Here is a 22,522-nt window from a genome sequence, read left to right on the forward strand (position 1 = left end):
ATCCTGATATGACCATCCTGATATGACCATCCTGATATGACCTTCCTGATATGACCTTCCTGATATGACCATCCTGATATGACCATACTGATATGACCATCCTGATATGACCACACTGATATGACCACACTGATATGACCAACATGATATGACCACACTGATATGACCATCCTGATATGACCATACTGATATGACCATACTGATATAACCATCCTGATATGACCATCCTGATATGACCACACTGATATGACCATACTGATATGACCAACATGATATGACCACACTGATATGACCATCCTGATATGACCATCCTGATATGACCATCATGATATGACCATCATGATATAACCATACTGATATAACCACACTGATATGACCATCCTGATATGACCATCATGATATGACCATCCTGATATGACTATACTGATATAACCATACTGATATAACCATACTGATATGACCATACTGATATGACCATCCTGATATGACCACACTGATATGACCATCCTGATATGACCATACTGATATGACCATACTGTGAACACATTCAGGCCGTCTGATTGGTCCCAGAAACCGATGGGTTGGGCCAGAGGCAGAACACCAGTGGGTAAAGTGGCGTTTTCTAAGTATGCAATTGGCTTTGATACCGTGATTGGTTAGAGACGATCCAGTCGCTGATTACTTTGTTTTCACCGCAAATGACTTTCAACGATGGCAGATTCAGACTAAAATCTGTAGCGAACGACAGAGCAGTGTTAGAATGTAGTGTGAGGTGTCAGGCTACATGTGAGTGTGTGTGTCAGTGAGTGTATCAGTGTGTGTATCAGTGTGTGTGTGTGTGTGTCAGCGTGTGTATCAGTGTGTGTGTGTCAGTGTGTGTGTCAGTGTGTGTAGTCTTACCCTGCATGTTCATGGCAGCCACACGGCCCTTGCCTCCTGGGGCCGGGCCCTTGGGGGCCGAGGAGGGAGGGAGGATGGACTCTCTGTGGCGCTTAATCTTCTCCTGGTTCACCCTGAGGGGAGGAGGAGGAGGAGAGGAGGAGGAGAAGAGGAGAGGAGGAGAGAGGAGGAGGAGGAGAGGAGAGAAGGAGAGGAGTGCAGGGTTTTAATCAATGGGGCTGGGGCACCCCAGTTAGAAATCAGGGCCCCTCCATAAGAATGGAAAAATCACTATACTATACGCCCCCCTCCAACACAAATGTTTTAAAAGAGACGTCAGGCCTCCTCAAGAGGTAAGAGTTCTTACTTCAAGGTCTGTGGTCGCATCTTCTTCCCATGTTTGCTGTCACCCAGAGCACTGTCGATGTCTGCATGGACCATCTCTGCCTGTAGTGGACACAGACAAAAAGACACAGAGAATATTATTACATTCAAATTGTCTAAGGAGAAAGAAGACTGATTATATATATTGTTGGATATATTAATGATCTGTTCATTTAAAGGTTAAAACTTGAGGAAAGTTCTCGCTCAGTTTTCCATAGACTTCCAGTTCCTACGGCGCTAGCCTGGATCATGTCTGTACTGTACATAGACTTCCAGTTCCTACGGCGCTAGCCTGGATCATGTCTGTACTGTACATAGACTTCCAGTTCCTACGGCGCTAGCCTGGATCATGTCTGTACTGTACATAGACTTCCAGTTCCTACGCCGCTAGCCTGGATCATGTCTGTACTGTACATAGACTTCCAGTTCCTACGGCGCTAGCCTGGATCATGTCTGTACTGTATATAGACTTCCAGTTCCTACGGCGCTAGCCTGGATCGTGTCTGTACTGTACATAGACTTCCAGTTCCTACGGCGCTAGCCTGGATCATATATAGATAGCAGTGACCCACCTCAACCTCGTCACAGTGGAAGAAGTGTATGTCAGGTCGGTGCTGTTCGTTGTCTTGACACACCAGCAGTAGGACAGAGGGATACCTGGTCTGATTCAACACTGTCTGGCAGTGGTGGATCGTAGGCAGAGGGAAGTTCTCCAACTCTTCCTATGAGGGTGGCGAGGAGGGAGGGAGGGAGGGAGGGAGAGGGAGAGGGACAGAAGGGGAGGGAGGGAGGGAGGTGGAAAGAGAGAGAGATTATTCCATATCAAATGTGTCAGGTCATCAGTTTTCTTACCACAAAGGTCTAAAGGTCTGCAGTTCTGACTGCCAGTGGCTTGGCTCAGAAAATACATGCCCACGCCCACGCCCACGCAAATTTAGTCTTGACAGCCACAGGTTTCTTTTCTACGCATGACAGGAGTTTACAGGTCTTTTTTGTTCCAGCCCTTCACTAAACACCTAAATCAACTAAACGTGGTTTAGATTGAAGACTTGCACACAGTGAAATCCCCTGGGACAGAAATGACGTCTGCATTTTAAAATGAGCTTCATAAGTTACAATGTCTTGACAAATCTGCATGATAAACAATAACATGGGTGAATCTATTTCTATCGAACATTGTGATGTTGCACACTCCTGAATAATATCCTGGGATATGGTGATTATCGTGGTGGCTGGGAGGTTCACAACAAGTTATTTAGTGTCAGGGCGGGGATGTCCTTCAACCTGGAACAAGCAGAGAGAAGGGGCAGAAATTAACCTCACTGCTCAAATTACAATGCTGGTTCAAGTTGCTGAAGGCACAACTACCTTTATTAATGTGCAATCGGTTTGTTAACAGTTTTGCATATTCTTTTAGGTATGGTCAAGTTGTTTACACTAAGATTATAATAACTTAGCCTATAATTTTAACTAGTAACACCAACCCCAATGGTGCAACACAATATGGGAAGGGAAAGTGTCAAGAGAAAGTTAGCAAACGTTAGCTAGGTAAACAGACACTGCACGCAGCTGGCTAGCTAAACAGACTCATCAACATAACTTACAAATAACTTGGCTGGCTTGCAAGCCTAGACTAACTAATTTTAACTGTTGTTAAAATGTCTTGCCTCCAAATGAGCCGGGCAGGACTGTTTTCTCATGCCAAGTCAATGCAATGGAGTGAAATGCAATCAGGTGTCCACTTTAGTCCCTGAAAACAAATTGGAAAAAACTATTTTCTATTTTTAGCTGGCTAGCAAGTTCACCAATTCATGATTTAAAAACTGCCCGGGTCTTACCAATTGAAACATTGCTGAATTTACAATTAGTTAATTTAGTTGTTCTTCTGTAAACAGCCGACAAGCAGGATGAGATCGCCTGCTAGCTAGCTATTGCATCCAAGGTGTTCACTAGCTAGCTAGCTTGAAAACTGGCTGATAAACACCAGTTACTAAACATTTGAATTCAAAATTCATAGCTGTGAAATTAATTTGTTGAACATTTAAAAAAATAATGTGGTGAATAATACTTACAGCAGTAGAGGCTGCTGAGGGGAGGACGGCTCATAATAATGGCTGGAACGGAACAAATGGAATGGCATCAAACACATGGAAACCATTTGTTTGATGCATTTGATACCATTCTACTCATTACGCTCCAGCCATTACCATGAGCCCGTCCTCCCCAAATAAAGGTGCCAAAAACCTCCTGTGACTTACATTTCACTAAGTTATTCCTTATTCTTCTGGAAAATGTTCTCCCAAGCAGGGACTTCTGTCCTCCAGTAATTTCGGGGGTTTTCCCCGCTGCTCCGCAAGGTGTTATGGGCCAGCCTCCCCGGCAAAGGATACATGGATCTTTCTATAAACTAGGGTACCAGTGAGCATTTCTCGTAGTGAACAACTGTTTGGAGCTGTTACCTGGTCATTAATAATAATTGAATACATTAAGATATAAAAGGGGGGGAACATACAGTAGATAGATTCAATATAATTCATGAGATGAATCAAAACCTGTTTAACCTGTTTTTCTCATACTTGGAGACTTCAGTCTTGGCAAAAAACAAACTCCAGTGTAGATTTGGCCTTGTGTTTTACGTTATTGTCCTGCAGAAAGGTGAATGTCTCCCAGTGTCTGTTGGAAAGCAGACTGCTTAGCTCTATTCCGTTTCTTTTTATCCTAAAAAACTCCCTACTCCTTGCCGGTGACAAGCATACCCATAACATGTTGCAGCCACCACCATGCTTGAAAATATGAAGAGTAGTACTCAGTGATGTGTTGTGTTGGATTTGCCCTAAACATAACACTTTGAATTCAGGAGATAAAGTTCATTTCTTTGCCACATTTTTTGCAGTTTTACTTTAGTGCCTTATTGCAAACAGGATGCATGTTTTGGAATATTTTGGAATTGGTAAAAGGGAGCATGATGTGTTGACATAATTGTAATCCAAACCCAACTTTCATTTAGATACACTCAGGTTCAAAACTCTGTTTTAGACGAAACTGACTTTATGACCAAAATTATCCTATTTACACTTTGTAGTCAATTTTGACACTAAAATAAATGTTTCTGACTCATATCGATGCCACTTCGGCCATTTTCAAAATAAATATCTGAATCATATCGATGCCACATCAGCCGTTTTCAAAATAAATGTTTCTGATTTATATCGATGCCACATTGACCGTTTTCAAAATAAAATGTTTCTCACTCATATCGATGCCACATCGGCCCGTTTTCAAAATAAATATGTCTTGACTCATATCGATGCCACGTCGGCCGGTTTCAAAGGGATTAGAGACAGTCATTCTTTAAAGAACAGTAAACCTCTAGGTCAGTGGTTCTCAACCTTTTTTTAGTTACTGTACCCCAAATCACATGTTGCTCTGCCCAGAGTACCACTTCATATGCATTTTACCAGTAGGCCTCATGGTCTCATGAGTCTACTGAAGAAACAGGGGTACTAGTACCCCCCATCTTAACAACCAGAGCGTCTACGGTAACAGTGATGAAATACAGTAGATTAGTGTAATTCTACAGTAAGAATATAGGTAGTGATGACCCAGCTCCAACCTGACTCTTGTTACAGGTTTAAAGTTTTTCCATTTATGGTGGAGGTTGGACTTTAGCACGTATAGCTCGTTAGCACGTTGGGCGCGCCGATTTGGCGTCAACCTCGTTAGTCATTATGTGTTACACCTGTGCTGGTTGCCGTCTCCTTAGTGGGAAGGTGTTTGACCTGTGCTGGCCCAGGTGCTATTTAAGAGTGGCTGGCCCATTGTTCCAGTTGTCTTGAGAGATGCGGAGGGTCAACGCCTTTATTTGGCGCGTTCTATTTGAGTTTTAGAAAAAACGTTATTTTTGTCTGATCTTCCCGGTTTTTGTTTTGCTCCACCATTTTGGTGTACTTCCTGTCTTCAAGTTTGGTGTGGGTTTTTATTTTTGTTTATTTAGTGGGCGCTCATGATAAGTATCTTTTAGGTTCCAGTTGTCTTTCAGATCCCCTCCTAAAACCCTGTCTATTTCATTTTGGTTGTTGCCAATGACTCTTTGTTAGTTCCTCCTTCTGTTTGAGTGCCATTATTTGGTGTTCTTGCTGGGGAACGTAACAAAAAAATGGGGGCTCGTCCGGGATCTTGTTTCCCATGAGTATGGTAGTCGCTCTAATCACCTACTCTGAAGCTCTGCTGTGCCCAGATATTTGAGTGTTCAAAATACACTTGTGGTAGAGTTTTCTGTCACTGACATCCACCCTCAGGGGTTGAAAGATTGGGAGAATCATTTTGAAAGTTCCATATGCACAGGCTAATTATCACACAGGCTAATTATCACACAGGCTAATAAAATAAAGCCAGGGACTTTAAGTTGGAAACATTTGTGGAAAAACTCTACATGGGAGATGCTAGATAAATGTGACCGACCGGCTCGATTTGGTCTTACGTAGCAACATTTTTAAAATTGAGTTTACGTTGGATAAAAGTAGAGACTCAGAGCTAGAAAATGGTATATTGTATATCATACACTACAGTTGAGGAACAATGGGTAAAGTAATTCTGCTTTGCAAGTTGATAAACTTGTAACCCCACTTTTGAGAAAATGGCCCTTGAATGTTTTGGTACACCTACTGGAGAGCTCTTCTTTGTCTCCACCCATTCAGAATCTTTCACACCTTTTTAAGCCTTAGCCCCACCCATCTCTTTAAGGATTCAGATGTGAGACCATGTGCTAAACAATGAGTACGGTAGTGTACTAAACAACCAACGATTTCAAGACTAAAGGCTGGTTTGTCTGTATACAGTTGTCACAGTGACATCGTGAACATTCTATTGTCGTCCGGCATCAAACTTCTCGTTATGAAAAAGTATAAACACAAAAACGACAGGCTGCATGACATCAGCAGCCTGGTGGTCCAAAATAGCAGAACTGTTGTATTTTAACACCAATAAACCCTTCCGTTTAAAAATAAATTTGGTATATGTCAATCTAGCAAACCAGGAGACTAAAAGCAACTTTCTAAACAATGTTTTGGTTTGTTTCTAGCTTGTTAGCTAGCTAATGTTAAGTTAGCTGGCTAGCCAGTTCAAATAAGGACCATATCATATAGCTGACAACGTCTTAACTTTAGTTAATTTGTATTCATTATTACAGGAAAATAAACTCACAACAAGATCATTATTTACAAGTTAATGGCAAGCTAATTACAGAAAATAGCTTCCCGTTGTGAGCTAGCTAGCTAACATTAGGCTATAACTAGCAATGCAAATGGCTCTGAGATACGAATAATATTACTACACAGATCATACACATAACGTTAGCTAGCTAGTCAGCCAGCCAGCTGACGTTAGCTAGCTAACAGTACGCTTTAACTTACAATGAAAACAAATTTCTTATAAAATTAGAAATGTATAATATCTGAAAATGTTGCTAGCTAGACTATCTTACCCGTATACATGGATGAAAATGTATGCACTCACTAACTGTAAGTCGCTCTGGATAAGAGCGTCTGCTAAATGACTAAAATGTCAAATGTAATGAACGCTTCTCCCTCTCTGTTACGGATGCCATGGTTGCCCTTAGTTTGAAGATGTAATCCGGAGACAGGTGTTTTATACAACAGCCTTCTGTGTTCTCTTCTTGACTCCCTCTGCATATTTGCAATCAAATTCCAGAATTTTCTCCATCTCCTTAGCTATCATACTTTGCTTCCACCTGGGTATTCCACTGATTTCAAAACTCGATCCTCCAGAGAGTGGAGAGCCTTAGAAAACACTTTTGCAGTTCTACTATGTGATATCTTTCAAATAAGCCACGCTAGAAAGCCCATCCATTATCTCAGCCAATCATGGCTAGCGGGAAGGTTCCTGTCTTTGTCCGTGGCTAAACCAATTAGGCTCTTAATTTAACAATTTTATTCGTATTTACAGATGGCATACACGTTTGTTATTAATGCACATGAAAGTTCACATGTTCCAGAAGGCATTTATGCCCAAAATTGCATTTTTGATAAAATAAAATAAATTGCATTCAAATGCCTCTTCTGTGAAGTAGTGATGCGCGACATACAGTATGCCTGGTTTCCTGAAATGTGTCACGAATGTACAAAAGGCGAATCAAGGTGGCATCTGGAGATCGAAAAGCAGTAGTCAAAAGAGTTGATCGGAACTGCTCTGGTGGAGGAGGAAATCCTTCCAGAGAGGGAGGATGATGAAAAGGGTCCCTAGGGGAAGTAGGGTGAGTCCTGTAGACGTGCAACTGCCGGAGGTAGAACTAAAGGCAAAAATGGGAACAACAGACATTAGAGCTCGAGCACAAGGGGAAACAAAGATGAGGCGTGCAGCCAAACAACTAGAACAGGAACAAGAACGTGCAGCCAGACTAGAACAAGAACAAGAACAACGTGTGCATGCCATTTGATTGAAAGAGATGGAGCTGGAAGCGTGACAAAAGGAAGATAGATCTGGAAGTACTCCAAATCCAGTCAGGCCATCGTACACCCTCAATAGAGTTTGATCTTGGTCGGAAAAGCCAGCTTGTACCGCCTTTCAACGAAAAGGAAGTGGATGTATATTTTATTCTGCTTGAGCGGATTGCCATATCCGCTCAAGTAAGTGAGTGCATACATTTATTTTTTCATACTGGCCCCCCGTGGGAATCGAACCCACAACCCTGGCGTTGCAAGTGCCATGCTCTACCAACTGAGCTACACGGGGCCCAGGTCCTTAACAGCACAGGTCCTTAATATTTGGTATGAAAACCGGTGCGTTTTTTTTTTTACCTTTATTTAACTAGGCAAGTCAGTTAAGAACAAATTCTTATTTACAATGACGGCCTACCAAAAGGCAAAAGGCCTCCTGCGGGGACAGGGGCTGGGATAAAAAAATATAGGACAAAACACACATCACGACAAGAGAGACACCCCAACACTACATAAAGAGAGACCTAAGACAACAACATAGCATGGCAGCAACACATGACAACACAGCATGGTAACATAGCAACACCACATGACAACAACATGGTAGCAACACAACATGGTAGCAGCACAAAACATGGTAGCAGCACAAAACATGGTACAAACATTATTGGGCACAGACAACAGCACAAAGGCAAGAAGGTAGAGACAACAATACATCACGCGACGCAGCCACAACTGTCAGTAAGAGTGTCCATGATTGAGTCTTTGAATGAAGAGATGGAGATAAAACTGTCCAGTTTGAGTGTTTTTTGCAGCTCGTTCCAGTCGCTAGCTGCAGCGATGTAGCTGAAATGGAACTTCCGACTTTCTTGCCCAGCAACGGTTTTCCTACTTTAGGGATGTGCATATCATACTCGCTTGCTTCACAGTCTTACCTGTGTGTGTGTGTGTGTGTGTGTGTGTGTGTGTGTGTGTAAGGTGTGCGCACAGGTGTGTGTAAAGTCTTACCTGTGTATCAACGTCCAGTAGACGTACAGCCTTGTCGCTGACCTGAAGCAGCATCTCCTGGGTCCAGATTTTGTCTTTAGAGTCCAGCAGGCCCAGTTTCTTAATGGCATCGTCCACTGTAGCGATGGACTCTGTCTTGTCCATCATGAAGGTGGACAGGTGCTGGGGGGAGAGAGAGAGAGGGTTAGACAACAAAGAGGAAGACTGCCGGCTGCTGTTGAAGAAGAAGTAGATTATCAGTTATCAGAACTTAGGCAACATGCGTCTTCCTGGGCCTCAGTTTCCTAAACATAGAGACAGATAGAGGACTCTTTATATCATTATAGCCATTATAGCGTGATAGGCACGAGTACTCAAGTACTCGAACAGATGTCGAATCTCGATCTTTAACCAGAGGTCATTTTTTTCAAATATTGTAAAACTATTTTGTGGAATGTACTTTGTGGCTGCCCGAACAGGGAAGTGACATTTTGCCTTGAATTGCACGCTCCTTCAAATCTTGAGACATCTGTGGCATTGTGTTGTGTGACAAAAATGCACATTTTTAGAGTGTCCTTTAATTGTCCCCAACACAAGGTGCACCTGTGTAATGACCTTGCTGTTTAATCAGCTTCTTGATATGCCACACCTGTCAGGTGGATGGATTATCTTGCTAAGGAGAAATGCTCACCAACACGGATGTAAACAAATTTGTGCAACATTTAAGATAAATAAGCTTTTTGTGGGTATGGAACACTTCTGGGATATTTTAGTTCAGCTCATGAAACACGGGACCAACACTTCACATGTTGCGTTTATATTTTTGTTCAGTGTATATTGAAGAGGGTGGGGCTCAAGCAGCATCCCTTTCTCACCCCACAGCCCTCAGGAAAGAAATGTGTGTTTATGGTCAATTTGAACTGCACACTTGTTGTTTGTGTACATTGATTTTATAACGTCATATGTTTTTACCCCAACACTGCTTTCCATCAATTTGTATAGCAGACCCATATACCAAATTAAGACAAAAGCTTTTTTGAAATCAAGAAGACTTTCTTCTGTTTTGGTTTGTTTGTTTGTCGATAATTGTGTGCGTGGTCTGTCGTACTGTATTTTGGTGAGAAGCAGATTTGATATTTGTTTTTACTGAGGAAATGTTGGAGACTGCTGTTGATACTGCAGATTATTTTTCAGAGATGCAGATTCCATGGTAATAATTGGAGTCAAATTTTTCTCCACTTTTGTGGATTGGGATGATCAGTCCTTGGTTCTAAATTTTGGGGAAGATGCCAGAGCTGAGGATGATGTTAAAGAGTTTAAGTATAGCCAATTGGAATTTGTGGTCTGTATATTTTATCATTTCATTGAGGATACCGTCAACACCACAGGCCTTTTTGGGTTGGAGGGTTTGTATTTTGTCCTGTAGTTCATTCAATATAATTGGAGAAGTGGTTTATCCATACGTCTCTATTTTGGATCGGTACCGTAGCGCTTCGTTTTGTGTGTTAAGCCATAAGCCGCCTCCAACGTTGTTTTTAGAGAATTTGTCAGTACGTCCAACCGGCCTCACAACCACAGACCACGTACGTGTATGGTGTTGTGTGGGTGAGCGGTTTGCTGATGTCAACGTTGTGAACAGAGTGCCCCATGGTGGCAATGGGGTTATGGTATGGGTTGGCATAACCTACGGACAACAAACATAATTGCATTTTAGCGATGGCAATTTGAATGTACAGAGATACCACGACAAGAGCCCATTGTTGTGCCATTCATCCGCTCCCACCACTTCATGTTTCAGCATGATAATGCCGGGCCCCATGTTTCAAAGAACTATACACAATTCCTGGAAGCTGAAAATGTCCCAGTTATTCCATGGCCTGCATACTCACCAGACATGTCACGCATTGAGCATGTTAGGGATGCTCTAGTTCAACGTGTACGACAGCGTGTTTTAGTTCCCGCGAATATCCAGCAACTTCGCACAGCCATTGAAGAGGAGTGGGACAACATTCCACAGGCCACAATCAACAGCCTGATCAACTCTATGCGAAGGAGATGTGTCGTGCTGCATGAGGCAAATGGTGGTCACACCAGATACTGACTGGTTTTCTGATCCACACCACTACCTTTAAGGTCTGGGGAGTTTCCTGGCCATGGACCCAAAATGTTGATGTTTTGTTCCCCGAGCCACTTAGTTATCACTTTTTCCTTATGGCAAGGTGCTCCATCATGCTGGAAAAGGCATTGGTCGTCACCAAACTGTTCTTGGAGGGTTGGGAGAAGTTGCTCTCGGAGGATGTGCTGGTACCATTCTTTATTCATGGCTGTGTTCTCAGGCAAAAATTTGAGTGAGCCCACTCCCTTGGCTGAGAAGCAACCCCACACATGAATGGACTCAGAATGCTTTACTGTTGGCACGACAAAGGACTGATGGTAGCGCTCACCTTGTCTTCTCCAGACAAGGTGTTTTCCAGATGCCCCAAACAATCGGAAAGGGGATTCATCAGAGAAAATGACTTTACACCAGTCCTCAGCAGTCCAATCCCTACACCTTTTGCAGAATATCAGTCTGTCCCTGATGTTATTCCTAGAGAGAAGTTGCTTCTTTGCTGCTCTTCTTGACACCAGGCCATCCTCCAAAAGTCTTGCCTGCTGCCATTCCTCAGCAAGCAAAGCGGCAGCTCTAGCCTTTAGCTCGGTGCGGATGTTGCCTGTAATCCATGGCTTCTGGTTGGGGTATGTACGCACGTCACTGTGGGGACGACATCATCGATGCACTTATTGATAAAGCCGGTGATGGAGGTGGTCTACTCCTCAATGCCATTGGATGAATCCCGGAACATATTCCAGTCTGTGATAGCAAAACAGTCCTGTAGCATAGCATCCACGTCATCTGACCACTTCCGTATTGAGCGAGTCACTAGTACTTCCTGCTTTCATTTTTTGCTTGTAAGCAGGAATCAGGAGGATAGAATTATGGTCAGATTTGCCAAATGGAGGGCGAGGGAGAGCTTTGTATGAGTCTCTCTGTGTGGAATAAAGGTGGTCTAGAGGTTTTCCCCCTCTGGTTGCACATGTGACATGCTGGTAGAAATTAGGTAAAACTGATTTAAGTTTGCCTGCATTAAAGTCCCCGGCCACTAGGAGCGCCGCTTCTGGATGAGCATTTTCTTGTTTGCTTATGGCCTTATACAGCTTGTTGAGTGCGATCATAGTGCCAGCATCGGTTTGTGGTGGTAAATAGACGGCTACGAAAAATATAGATGAAAAAGCTCCTGGTAGATTTTATTTCACCTTTTATTTAACCAGGTAAGAAGCCAGTTGAGAACAAGTTCTCATTTACAACTGCGACCTGGCCAAGCTAAAGCAAAGCAGTGCGGTAAAATCAACAACAACACAGAGTTACATATGGGATAGTGTGGTCTATAGCTTATCATGAGGTACTCTACCTCAGGCGAGCAATATCTCGAGACTTCTTTTAATATTAGACATCGGGCACCAGCTGTTATTGACAAATAGACACAACCCCGCCCCTCGTCTTACCAGACGTAGCTGCTCTGTCCTGCCGATGCACAGAAAACACAGCCAGCTCTATATTATCCGTGTCGTCGTTCAGCCACGACTCGGTGAAACATAAGATATTACAGTTTTTAATGTCCTGTTGGTAGGATAGTCTCGAACGGAGATCATCCAGTTTATTTTCCACGTTGGCTAATAGAACGGATGGTAGAGGCGGGTTACCCACTCACCGACAAATTCTCCCAAGGCACCCCGATCTCCGACTCCCCTGTATTTCCGTCTTTTCTTCATGCGAATTACGGGGATTTGGGCTTGGAATCGAAGAAGCAGTATATCCTTCGCATCGGACTCACTAAAGAAAAAATCCTCATCCAGTTTGAGATGAGTAATCGCTGTTCTGATAACCAGAAGCTCTTTTCGGTAATAAGAGATGGTAGCAGCAACATGATGTATTAAATAAGTTACAAACGATGCAAAAAATAATAATAAAAATAGCACAGTTGGTTAGGAGCCCGTAAAACGGCAGCCATCCCCTCCGGCGCCATACTCGTTACATTTCAAATGACAAATTGTCTAATTCACACACTTATCAAGAGAACATCCCTGGTCATCCCTACTGATGATCTGGCGGACTCACTAAACACACATGCTTTATTTGTAAATTATGTCTGAGTGTTGGAGCATGCCCCTAGCTATCCGTAAATTTAAAAAACAAGAAAATGGTGCCGTCTGGTTTGCTTAATATAAAGAATTTGAAATTATTTATACATGTACTTTTGATACTTAAGTATATTTAAAACCAAATACTTTTAGACTTTTACTCAAGTAGGATTTTAATGGGTGATTTTTACTTTTACTTGAGACCTTTTCTATTAAGGTATCTTTACTTTTTCCACCGCTGATCTCAGGGACTGTCAGTACTTGAACCATAGCTCCATCTATTCATTTGAGAGTGGTTACACTTCCTTAGCCTCATCCCTAAACTTTAAAGCAAACCAAGAGGCGGGGCTGACGTGAAAATTTAAGACTGTGCCTTTAAATTCCCTCTCTGACTCACCTCACATACTCTGCCCACGTTAGATAAATGTTGCGGTCGGTCGTGAGGTAATCAACTGGACTGATTGCTTTATTACAACCCCTGGGCCTTTAAATGGCATACCATCAAATATTAACCCATGTATGTGCCAACCAACCTTTGTGTTTTAGGGAGGGGGAGGCATACACACTATAGTTCATTTAAGTACAAAATGCTGCAAACTAGTAATACTATCATCAATCAACATGGAGTCAGAGCAGATTTGAGCTTCTAGGTGCTTTTTACATGCCCCATACGAGATGAAAGCCCGACAGACACTAGTAAAAAAGACATCATCATGATTATCTCAATTAAAAATAGACATGGTAGAACAGAGAGGAACAAAAAAAGTCTTACCTCCACATGGTACTGAGACGTCTCCTGCATGATAACATTGGAGTTGGAGTATTTCTTCCGTTGCTCTGTGAAGTAAAGTAAAAACAGATCAGGTCTACTAACAACAACCAAAACACACCCACTGTCGTATCCACGGTTACAGTGTATCCAGAGCAGAAAGGTTATATCCACAGTGACTGTAAGAAGCCTGCCCTGGGTATTCACTGACCTCGGGTCCACATGTTCTGTTGCACTGAGCCCAGGTCTACACTTTACAGGTGGCAGAGGAGACGGAGATACGATATGGAGGGACAGAGAGGAAAGGAAAGCTAGCGGAGTAGAGAGAGTGAGTGAGTGAGAGAGAGAGAGAGAGAGAGAGAGAGAGAGAGAGAGAGAGAGAGAGAGAGAGAGACAGAGAGAAAGAGAGAGAGACAGAGAGAAAGAGAGAGAGAGAGAGAGACAGAGGAGATTGAGAGAGAGAGAGAGAGAGAGAGAGAGAGAGAGAGAGAGAGAGAGAGAGAGAGAGGGGGGGGCGGGGGGTAAATCTAGTGGAGCTGCCAGCAATAAGAAGGTGAAAGGACAATAATATAAGGTGTGCGCATGCAAAGGGCACACACACATAGGGGAAAACACACACACTACACTACCTCTCACCCCTCTGCTTTAACCGCATTGTAAAGGTGAATATCTTATTGCATGTAAAGTCAAATAACATCTCAACTTCCCTCCACGTCCCAAATGGCACCCTATTCCCAACAGTGCACTCATTTTGACCAGAGTTCTATGGGCACTGTATAGGGAATAGGGTGCCATTTGGGACAAATCCTACAGTGCATTCGGAAAGTATTCAGACTTTTTCCACATTTTGTTATGTTACAGCCTTATTAATCTACACACAATGCCCCATAATGACAAAAGCAAAAACAGGTTTAGATATTTTTGCAAATGTATTACAAATAAAAAACGGAAATATTGCATTTACATAAGTATTCAGACCCTTTACTCAGTACTTTGTTGAAGCACCTTTTGGCAGCGATTACAGCCTTGAGTCTTCTTGGGTATGACGCTACAAGCTTGACACACCTGTATTTGGGGAGTTTCTCCCATTCTTCTCTGCAGATCCTCTCAAGCTCTGTCAGGTTGGATGGGGAGCGTCGCTGCACAGCTATTTTCAGGTCTCTCCAGAGATGTTCGATCGGGTTCAAGTCCGGGCTCTGGCAGGGCCACTCAAGGACATTCAGAGGCTTGTCCCGAAGCCACTCCTGCGTTGTCTTGGCTGTGTGCTTAGGGTCATTGTCCTGTTGGAAGGTGAACCTTCACGCCAGTCTGAGGTCCTGAGCACTCTGGAGCAGGTTTTCATCAAGGATCTCTCTGTACTTTGCTCCATTCATCTTTCCCTCGATCGTGACTAGTCAGTCCCTATCGCTGAAAAACATCCCCACAGCATGATGCTGCCACCACCATGTTTCACAGTAGGGATGGTGCCAGGTTTCCTCCAGACGTGACGCTTGGCATTCAGGCCAAAGAGTTCAATCTTGGTTTCATCAGACCAGAGAATCTTGTTTCTCATGGTCTGAGAGTCCTTTAGGTGCCTTTTGGCAAACTCCAAGCGGGCTGTCATGTGCCTTTTACTGAGGAGTAGCTTCCGTCTGGCCACTCTACCATAAAGGCCTGATTGGTGGAGTGCTGCAGAGATGGTTTTACTTCTGGAAGTTTCTCCCATCTCCACAGAGAACTCTGGAGCTCTGTCAGAGTGACCATCGGGTTCATGGTCACCTCCCTGACCAAGGCCCTTCTCCCCCGATTGCTCAGTTTTGCCGGGCAGCGAGCTGTAGGAAGAGTATTGGTGGTTTCAAACTTCTTCCATTTAAGAATGATGGAGGCCACTATGTTCTTGGGGACCTTCAATGCTGCAGACATTTTTTGGTACCCTTCCCCAGATCTGTGCCTTGACACAATCCTGTCTCGGAGCTCTACGGACAATTCCTTTGACCTCATGGCTTGGTTTTTGCTTTGACATGCACTGTCAACTGTGGGACCTTATATAGACAGGTGTGTGCCTTTCCAAATCATGTCCAATCAATTGAATTTACAACAGGTGGACTCAATCAAGTTTTAGAAACATCTCAAGGATGATCAATAGAAACAGGATTCACCGGAGCTCCATTTTGAGTCTCATAGCAAAGGGCTACTTATGTAAATAAGGTACAGTGGGGAGAACAAGTATTTGATACACTGCCGATTTTGCAGGTTTTCCTACTTACAAAGCATGTAGAGGTCTGTAATTTTTATCATAGGTACACTTCAACTGTGAGAGACGGAATATAAAACAAAAATCCAGAAAATCACATTGTATGATTTTTAAGTAATTCATTTGCATTTTATTGCATGACATAAGTATTTGATACATCAGAAAAGCAGAACTTAATATTTGGTACAGAAACCTTTGTTTGCAATTACAGAGATCATACGTTTCCTGTAGGTCTTGACCAGGTTTGCACACACTGCAGCAGGGATTTTGGCCCACTCCTCCATACAGACCTTCTCCAGATCCTTCAGGTTTCGGGGGCTGTCGCTGGGCAATACAGACTTTCAGCTCCCTCCAAAGATTTTCTATTGGGTTCAGGTCTGGAGACTGGCTAGGCCACTCCAGGACCTTGAGATGCTTCTTACGGAGCCACTCCTTAGTTGCCCTGGCTGTGTGTTTCGGGTCGTTGTCATGCTGGAAGACCCAGACACGACCCATCTTCAATGCTCTTACTGAGGGAAGGAGGTTGTTGGCCAAGATCTCGCGATACATGGCCCCATCCATCCTCCCCTCAATACGGTGCAGTCGTCCTGTCCCCTTTGCAGAAAAGCATCCCCAAAGAATGATGTTTCCACCTCCATGCTTCACGGTTGGGATGGTGTTCTTGGGGTTGTACTCATCCTTCTTCTTCCTCCAAACACGGCGAGTGGAGTTTAGACCAAAAAGCTATATTTTTGTCCCATCAGACCACATGACCTCCTATTCCTCCTCTGGATCATCCAGATGGTCATTGGCAAACTTCAGACGGGCCTGGACATGCGCTGGCTTGAGCAGGGGGACCTTGCGTGCGCTGCAGGATTTTAATCCATGACGGCGTAGTGTGTTACTAATGGTTTTCTTTGAGACTGTGGTTCCAGCTCTCTTCAGGTCATTGACCAGGTCCTGCCGTGTAGTTCTGGGCTGATCCTTCACCTTCCTCATGATCATTGATGCCCCACGAGGTGAGATCTTGCATGGAGCCGCAGACCGAGGATGATTGACCGTCATCTTGAACTTCTTCCATTTTCTAATAATTGCGCCAACAGTTGTTGCCTTCTCACCAAGCTGCTTGCCTATTGTCCTGTAGTCCATCCCAGCCTTGTGTAGGTCTACAATTTTATCCCTGATGTCCTTACACAGCTCTCTGGTCTTGGCCATTGTGGAGAGGTTGGAGTCTGTTTGATTGAGTGTGTGGACAGGTGTCTTTTATACAGGTAACGAGCTCAAACAGGTGCAGTTAATACAGGTAATGAGTGGAGAACAGGAGAGCTTCTTAAAGAAAAACTAACAGGTCTGTGAGAGCCGGAATTCTTACTGGTTGGTAGGTGATCAAATACTTATGTCATGCAATAAAATGCAAATGAATTACTTAAAAATCATACAATGTGATTTTCTGGATTTTTGTTTTAGATTCCGTCTCTCACAGTTGAAGTGTACCTATGATAAAAATTACAGACCTCTACATGCTTTGTAAGTAGGAAAACCTGCAAAATCGGCAGTGTATCAAATACTTGTTCTCCCCACTGTATTTCAGTTTTTTATATTTAATACATTTGCAAAAATTTCAAAAAACTTGTTTTCACTTTGTCATTATGGGGTATTGTGTGTAGATTGATTAGGAAAACAATTAATTTAATCAATTTTAGAATAAAACGTTACAAAATGTGGAAAAAGTCAAGGGGTCTGAATACTTTCCGAATGCACTGTATAGCTCAGCTGTACATTCAGTTGATCAACCCCATCATTCAAAACGATCTAATCTAACAACATGAAAAAATATTTTGACAATCTACAGCAGGGATCATCAACTAGATTCAGCGGCGGGCCGATTTGATTCTTGAGCGAATGGTCGGAGGGCCGGAACATAATTACAAATCATTTGTTATATTGCAATTTGACCGCAAGAATCCCAAAAAGATAATTTCAAACCTTGCTTACATTTTTGTAGACGATCACGTGTCTCTCTATTATGCGTTGGAATACTTGAACAGATTTCCAAAATTAAAATCACTTGGAGCTGATTTTGTTTTTACAGTCTTTTATGTCCGACCAAAAAAAAAAAAATAAAAAATAAATACATTGTATTTTTTGCTCAGATAAACTTCGGGGGGCCAAATAAATCCACCCTCGGGCCGCCAGTTGGGGAACCCTGATCTACAGTAGGCTACTGCACTTAAACCAGCTTTGGTAAACTATAGATTACTAATTCTATTTCTATGGTTGGGAAGAAAAAAAAACACCATATAAGTCTAACACCATGATATATTGTCTAAAAGTGGCACCACTCTGAAGCACAGAGTAGGCTTTGGGGTTAAAGTGCAGTCACTATAGTCAAAACGTGTATTCCCAGCAGCTTTACTTCCTGGTCATCACTGTGTGTTGTCTTGCTACCGAGATAAACGTTGTTACCTAGGATTTTTTTAAATGAATGATTGGTCGACTCGAGGCAGACCTAATATCAATATCAACCTAATATCAACTTTTTTTGTCAAAATGCTTGACAAAAAGTCATTACCCACTGGGCACACACTGGATGAATCGACGTGGAATAGACGTTGAACTGACGTCTGTGCCCAGTGGGTAGTGAGATACATTGCATAATATATAGATACTATAATCTGTCCAGTGATTAGCGTTGGGCATTTGCTGAGTTGTGTTTGATTCAGTAATGTTAAATGAGTGAGGTAGTGATTTATTGAGGATGGTTTTGAGGTTCATTGACCTATTCTTCTGGTGAGCGGTCTACAGGTGTAACAATTACAGCTAAAAGCAGTCAGGTTTCAGCACCACGTAAATGACAGAGTTGTTGCTATCAGCTCTCCAACTACAGCCAGAATCCACTGTCAACTCTCTGTCCTCTCTAGTCGACAGTCCCCCTCCCAGAATCCACTCTCTGTTCTCTCTAGTCGACAGTCCCCCTCCCAGAATCCACTATCTGTTCTCTCTAGTCTACAGTCCCCCTCCCAGAATCCACTATCTGTTCTCTCTAGTCTACAGTCCCCCTCCCAGAATCCACTGTCAACTCTCTGTTCTCTCTAGTCGACAGTCCCCCTCCCAGAATCCACTATCTGTTCTCTCTAGTCTACAGTCCCCCTCCCAGAATCTACTGTCAACTCTCTGTTCTCTCTAGTCTACAGTCCCCCTCCCAGAATCCACTATCTGTTCTCTCTAGTCTACAGTCCCCCTCCCAGAATCCACTATCTGTTCTCTCTAGTCTACAGTCCCCCTCCCAGAATCCACTATCTGTTCTCTCTAGTCTACAGTCCCCCTCCCAGAATCTACTGTCAACTCTCTGTTCTCTCTAGTCTACAGTCCCCCTCCCAGAATCCACTCTCTGTTCTCTCTAGTCTACAGTCCCCCTCCCAGAATCAACTCTGTTCTCTCTAGTCTACAGTCCCCCTCCCAGAATCCACTCTGTCCTCTCTAGTCTACAGTCCCCCTCCCAGAATCAACATCTGTTCTCTCTAGTCTACAGTCCCCCTCCCAGAATCCACTCTGTTCTCTCTAGTCAACAGTCCCCCTCCCAGAATCCACTATCTGTCCTCTCTAGTCTACAGTCCCCCTCCCAGAATCCACTCTCTGTTCTCTCTAGTCTACAGTCCCCCTCCCAGAATCTACTATCTGTCCTCTCTAGTCTACAGTTCCCCTCCCAGAATCCACTATCTGTTCTCTCTAGTCTACAGTCCCCCTCCCAGAATCCACTATCTGTCCTCTCTAGTCTACAGTCCCCCTCCCAGAATCTACTGTCAACTCTCTGTTCTCTCTAGTCTACAGTCCCCCTCCCAGAATCAACTATCTGTTCTCTCTAGTCTACAGTCCCCCTCCCAGAATCCACTCTCTGTCCTCTCTAGTCTACAGTCCCCCTCCCAGAATCCACTATCTGTTCTCTCTAGTCTACAGTCCCCCTCCCAGAATCAACTCTCTGTTCTCTCTAGTCTACAGTCCCCCTCCCAGAATCCACTCTCTGTTCTCTCTAGTCGACAGTCCCCCTCCCAGAATCCACTCTCTGCTCTCTCTAGTCTACAGTCCCCCTCCCAGAATCAACTCTCTGTTCTCTCTAGTCTACAGTCCCCCTCCCAGAATCCACTCTCTGTTCTCTCTAGTCTACAGTCCCCCTCCCAGAAGAGTCGACACATTCATATCACACTGGTAGCTTTCACTTTCTAATCTTTACATAACATGTTGACATACTCACTGTGGAATGTGATAACTCAAAATGTGGTATTTCTGTTTGAATAGCATTTCATACAATCAGTTTTTTTACACTATCTTTATGTTACAGTGGGGAAAAAAAGTATTTAGTCAGCCACCAATTGTGCAAGTTCTCCCACTTAAAAAGATGAGAGGCCTGTAATTTTCATCATAGGTACACGTCAACTATGACAGACAAAATGAGAAAAAAAAATCCAGAAAATCACATTGTAGGATTTTTAATGAATTTATTTGCAAATTATGGTGGAAAATAAGTATTTGGTCAATAACAAAAGTTTCTCAATACTTTGTTATATACCCTTTGTTGGCAATGACACAGGTCAAACGTTTTCTGTAAGTCTTCACAAGGTTTTCACACACTGTTGCTGTTATTTTGGCCCATTCCTCCATGCAGATCTCCTCTAGAGCAGTGATGTTTTGGGGCTGTCGCTGGGCAACACGGACTTTCAACTCCCTCCAAAGATTTTCTATGGGGTTGAGATCTGGAGACTGGCTAGGCCACTCCAAGACCTTGAAATGCTTCTTACGAAGCCACTCCTTCGTTGCCCGGGCGGTGTGTTTGGGATCATTGTCATGCTGAAAGACCCAGCCACGTTTCATCTTCAATGCCCTTGCTGACGGAAGGAGGTTTTCACTCAAAATCTCACGATACATGGCCCCATTCATTCTTTCCTTTACACGGATCAGTCGTCCTGGTCCCTTTGCAGAAAAACAGCCCCAAAGCATGATGTTTCCACCCCCATGCTTCACAGTAGGTATGGTGTTCTTTGGATGCAACTCAGCATTCTTTGTCCTCCAAACACGACGAGTTGAGTTTTTACCAAAAAGTTATATTTTGGTTTCATCTGACCATATGACATTCTCCCAATCCTCTTCTGGATCATCCAAATGCACTCTAGCAAACTTCAGACGGGCCTGGACATGTACTGGCTTAAGCAGGGGGGACACGTCTGGCACTGCAGGATTTGAGTCCCTGGCGGCGTAGTGTGTTACTGATGGTAGGCTTTGTTACTTTGGTCCCAGCTCTCTGCAGGTCATTCACTAGGTCCCCCCGTGTGGTTCTGGGATTTTTGCTCACCGTTCTTGTGATCATTTTGACCCCCCGGGGTGAGATCTTGCGTGGAGCCCCAGATCGAGGGAGATTATCAGTGGTCTTGTATGTCTTCCATTTCCTAATAATTGCTCCCACAGTTGATTTCTTAAAACCAAGCTGCTTACCTATTGCAGATTCAGTCTTCCCAGCCTGGTGCAGGTCTACAATTTTGTTTCTGGTGTCCTTTGACAGCTCTTTGGTCTTGGCCATAGTGGAGTTTGGAGTGTGACTGTTTGAGGTTGTGGACAGGTGTCTTTTATACTGATAACAAGTTCAAACAGGTGCCATTAATACAGGTAACGAGTGGAGGACAGAGGAGCCTCTTAAAGAAGAAGTTACAGGTCTGTGAGAGCCTGAAATCTTGCTTGTTTGTAGGTGACCAAATACTTATTTTCCATCATAATTTGCAAATAAATTCATTACAAATCCTACAATGTGATTTTCTGGAGAAAAAAATCTCAATTTGTCTGTCATAGTTGACGTGTACCTATGATGAAAATTACAGGCCTCTCTCATCTTTTTAAGTGGGAGAACTTGCACAATTGGTGGCTGACTAAATACTTTTTTTCCCCCCACTGTATCTGTCAATGTTACACTCTAAAAACGTTACGAGTTTCAGAACCAATCCCTCTGTAATTAGCCTAGTCTACAGTCCCTATGTAGCTAGCACAGCGCCGGCTTATCTCAGACGCTATTTACGTGAGATCTATCTAAGTAAATGAATGTGGCTAAAATGAGACGCTCTTTACTGCCCACTGCAAACCTGATTTGTTTAGCTGAAGGTGTCCTATAACACTGTGCCAAGTGACAATTTTCTCTGTTGTGGTGTCTTCTTTACCGCATTAATATGTTTGACCCGCAGGTGGCTGCTGGACACATTGTTATGTAACCTCAAGACACTGGCAGCGTTCTCTAGTTTTCTGTTTTATTAATGAAACGGGATCCTGGTTACATAAATGGTGAATTACGCTATTACCTGCTGAGGGTGTTAGCTTCTCATATAAGGTCAATGCTAACTTGCTGAGGGTGACCGCTTAAATGAAAAGGCAAACTCAGCTCCATCGTTCATTGAATCAGATGGCTCAGTCATCACAAAAGCCACTGATATTGCCAAGTACTTTAATGATTTTTTTTTCCATTTGCGAGGTTAGCAAACTTAGGCATGACATGCCAGCAAGAAACGGTGACACTACGCATCCAAGTATAACTGACCAAATTATGAAAGACATGCGTTGTAATTTTGAATTTCGTAAAGTGAGTGTGGAAGAAGTGAAAAAGTATTGTCTATCAACAAC

General features: G+C 43.3%; 1 protein-coding gene across 5 annotated transcripts in view; it reads right to left on the minus strand.

Annotated features, from left to right (window-relative positions):
• The window catches only part of LOC121540767 (epidermal growth factor receptor kinase substrate 8-like protein 2), a 114,263-nt gene that overhangs the window by 32,441 nt on the left and 59,300 nt on the right, over window positions 1–22,522 (minus strand). For 4 of the 5 annotated variants that reach the window (XM_041849848.2, XM_041849847.2, XM_041849845.2 and 1 more), the window contains 5 exons: window positions 13,657–13,721; window positions 8,727–8,888; window positions 1,836–1,985; window positions 1,247–1,326; window positions 901–1,013 (listed from right to left, as the gene is read on the minus strand). In XM_041849848.2, coding sequence (XP_041705782.1) covers window positions 901–1,013; window positions 1,247–1,326; window positions 1,836–1,985; window positions 8,727–8,888; window positions 13,657–13,721 — 570 coding nt within the window. Of the gene's footprint in view, window positions 1–900; window positions 1,014–1,246; window positions 1,327–1,835; window positions 1,986–8,726; window positions 8,889–13,656; window positions 13,722–13,864; window positions 13,988–22,522 lie in introns of those variants that run through there. The other variant, XM_041849849.2, reaches the window with a different exon arrangement.

Source organism: Coregonus clupeaformis, chromosome 26 (genome assembly GCF_020615455.1).
Source record: "Coregonus clupeaformis isolate EN_2021a chromosome 26, ASM2061545v1, whole genome shotgun sequence".
NCBI classification, from domain to species: Eukaryota; Metazoa; Chordata; class Actinopteri; order Salmoniformes; family Salmonidae; genus Coregonus; species Coregonus clupeaformis.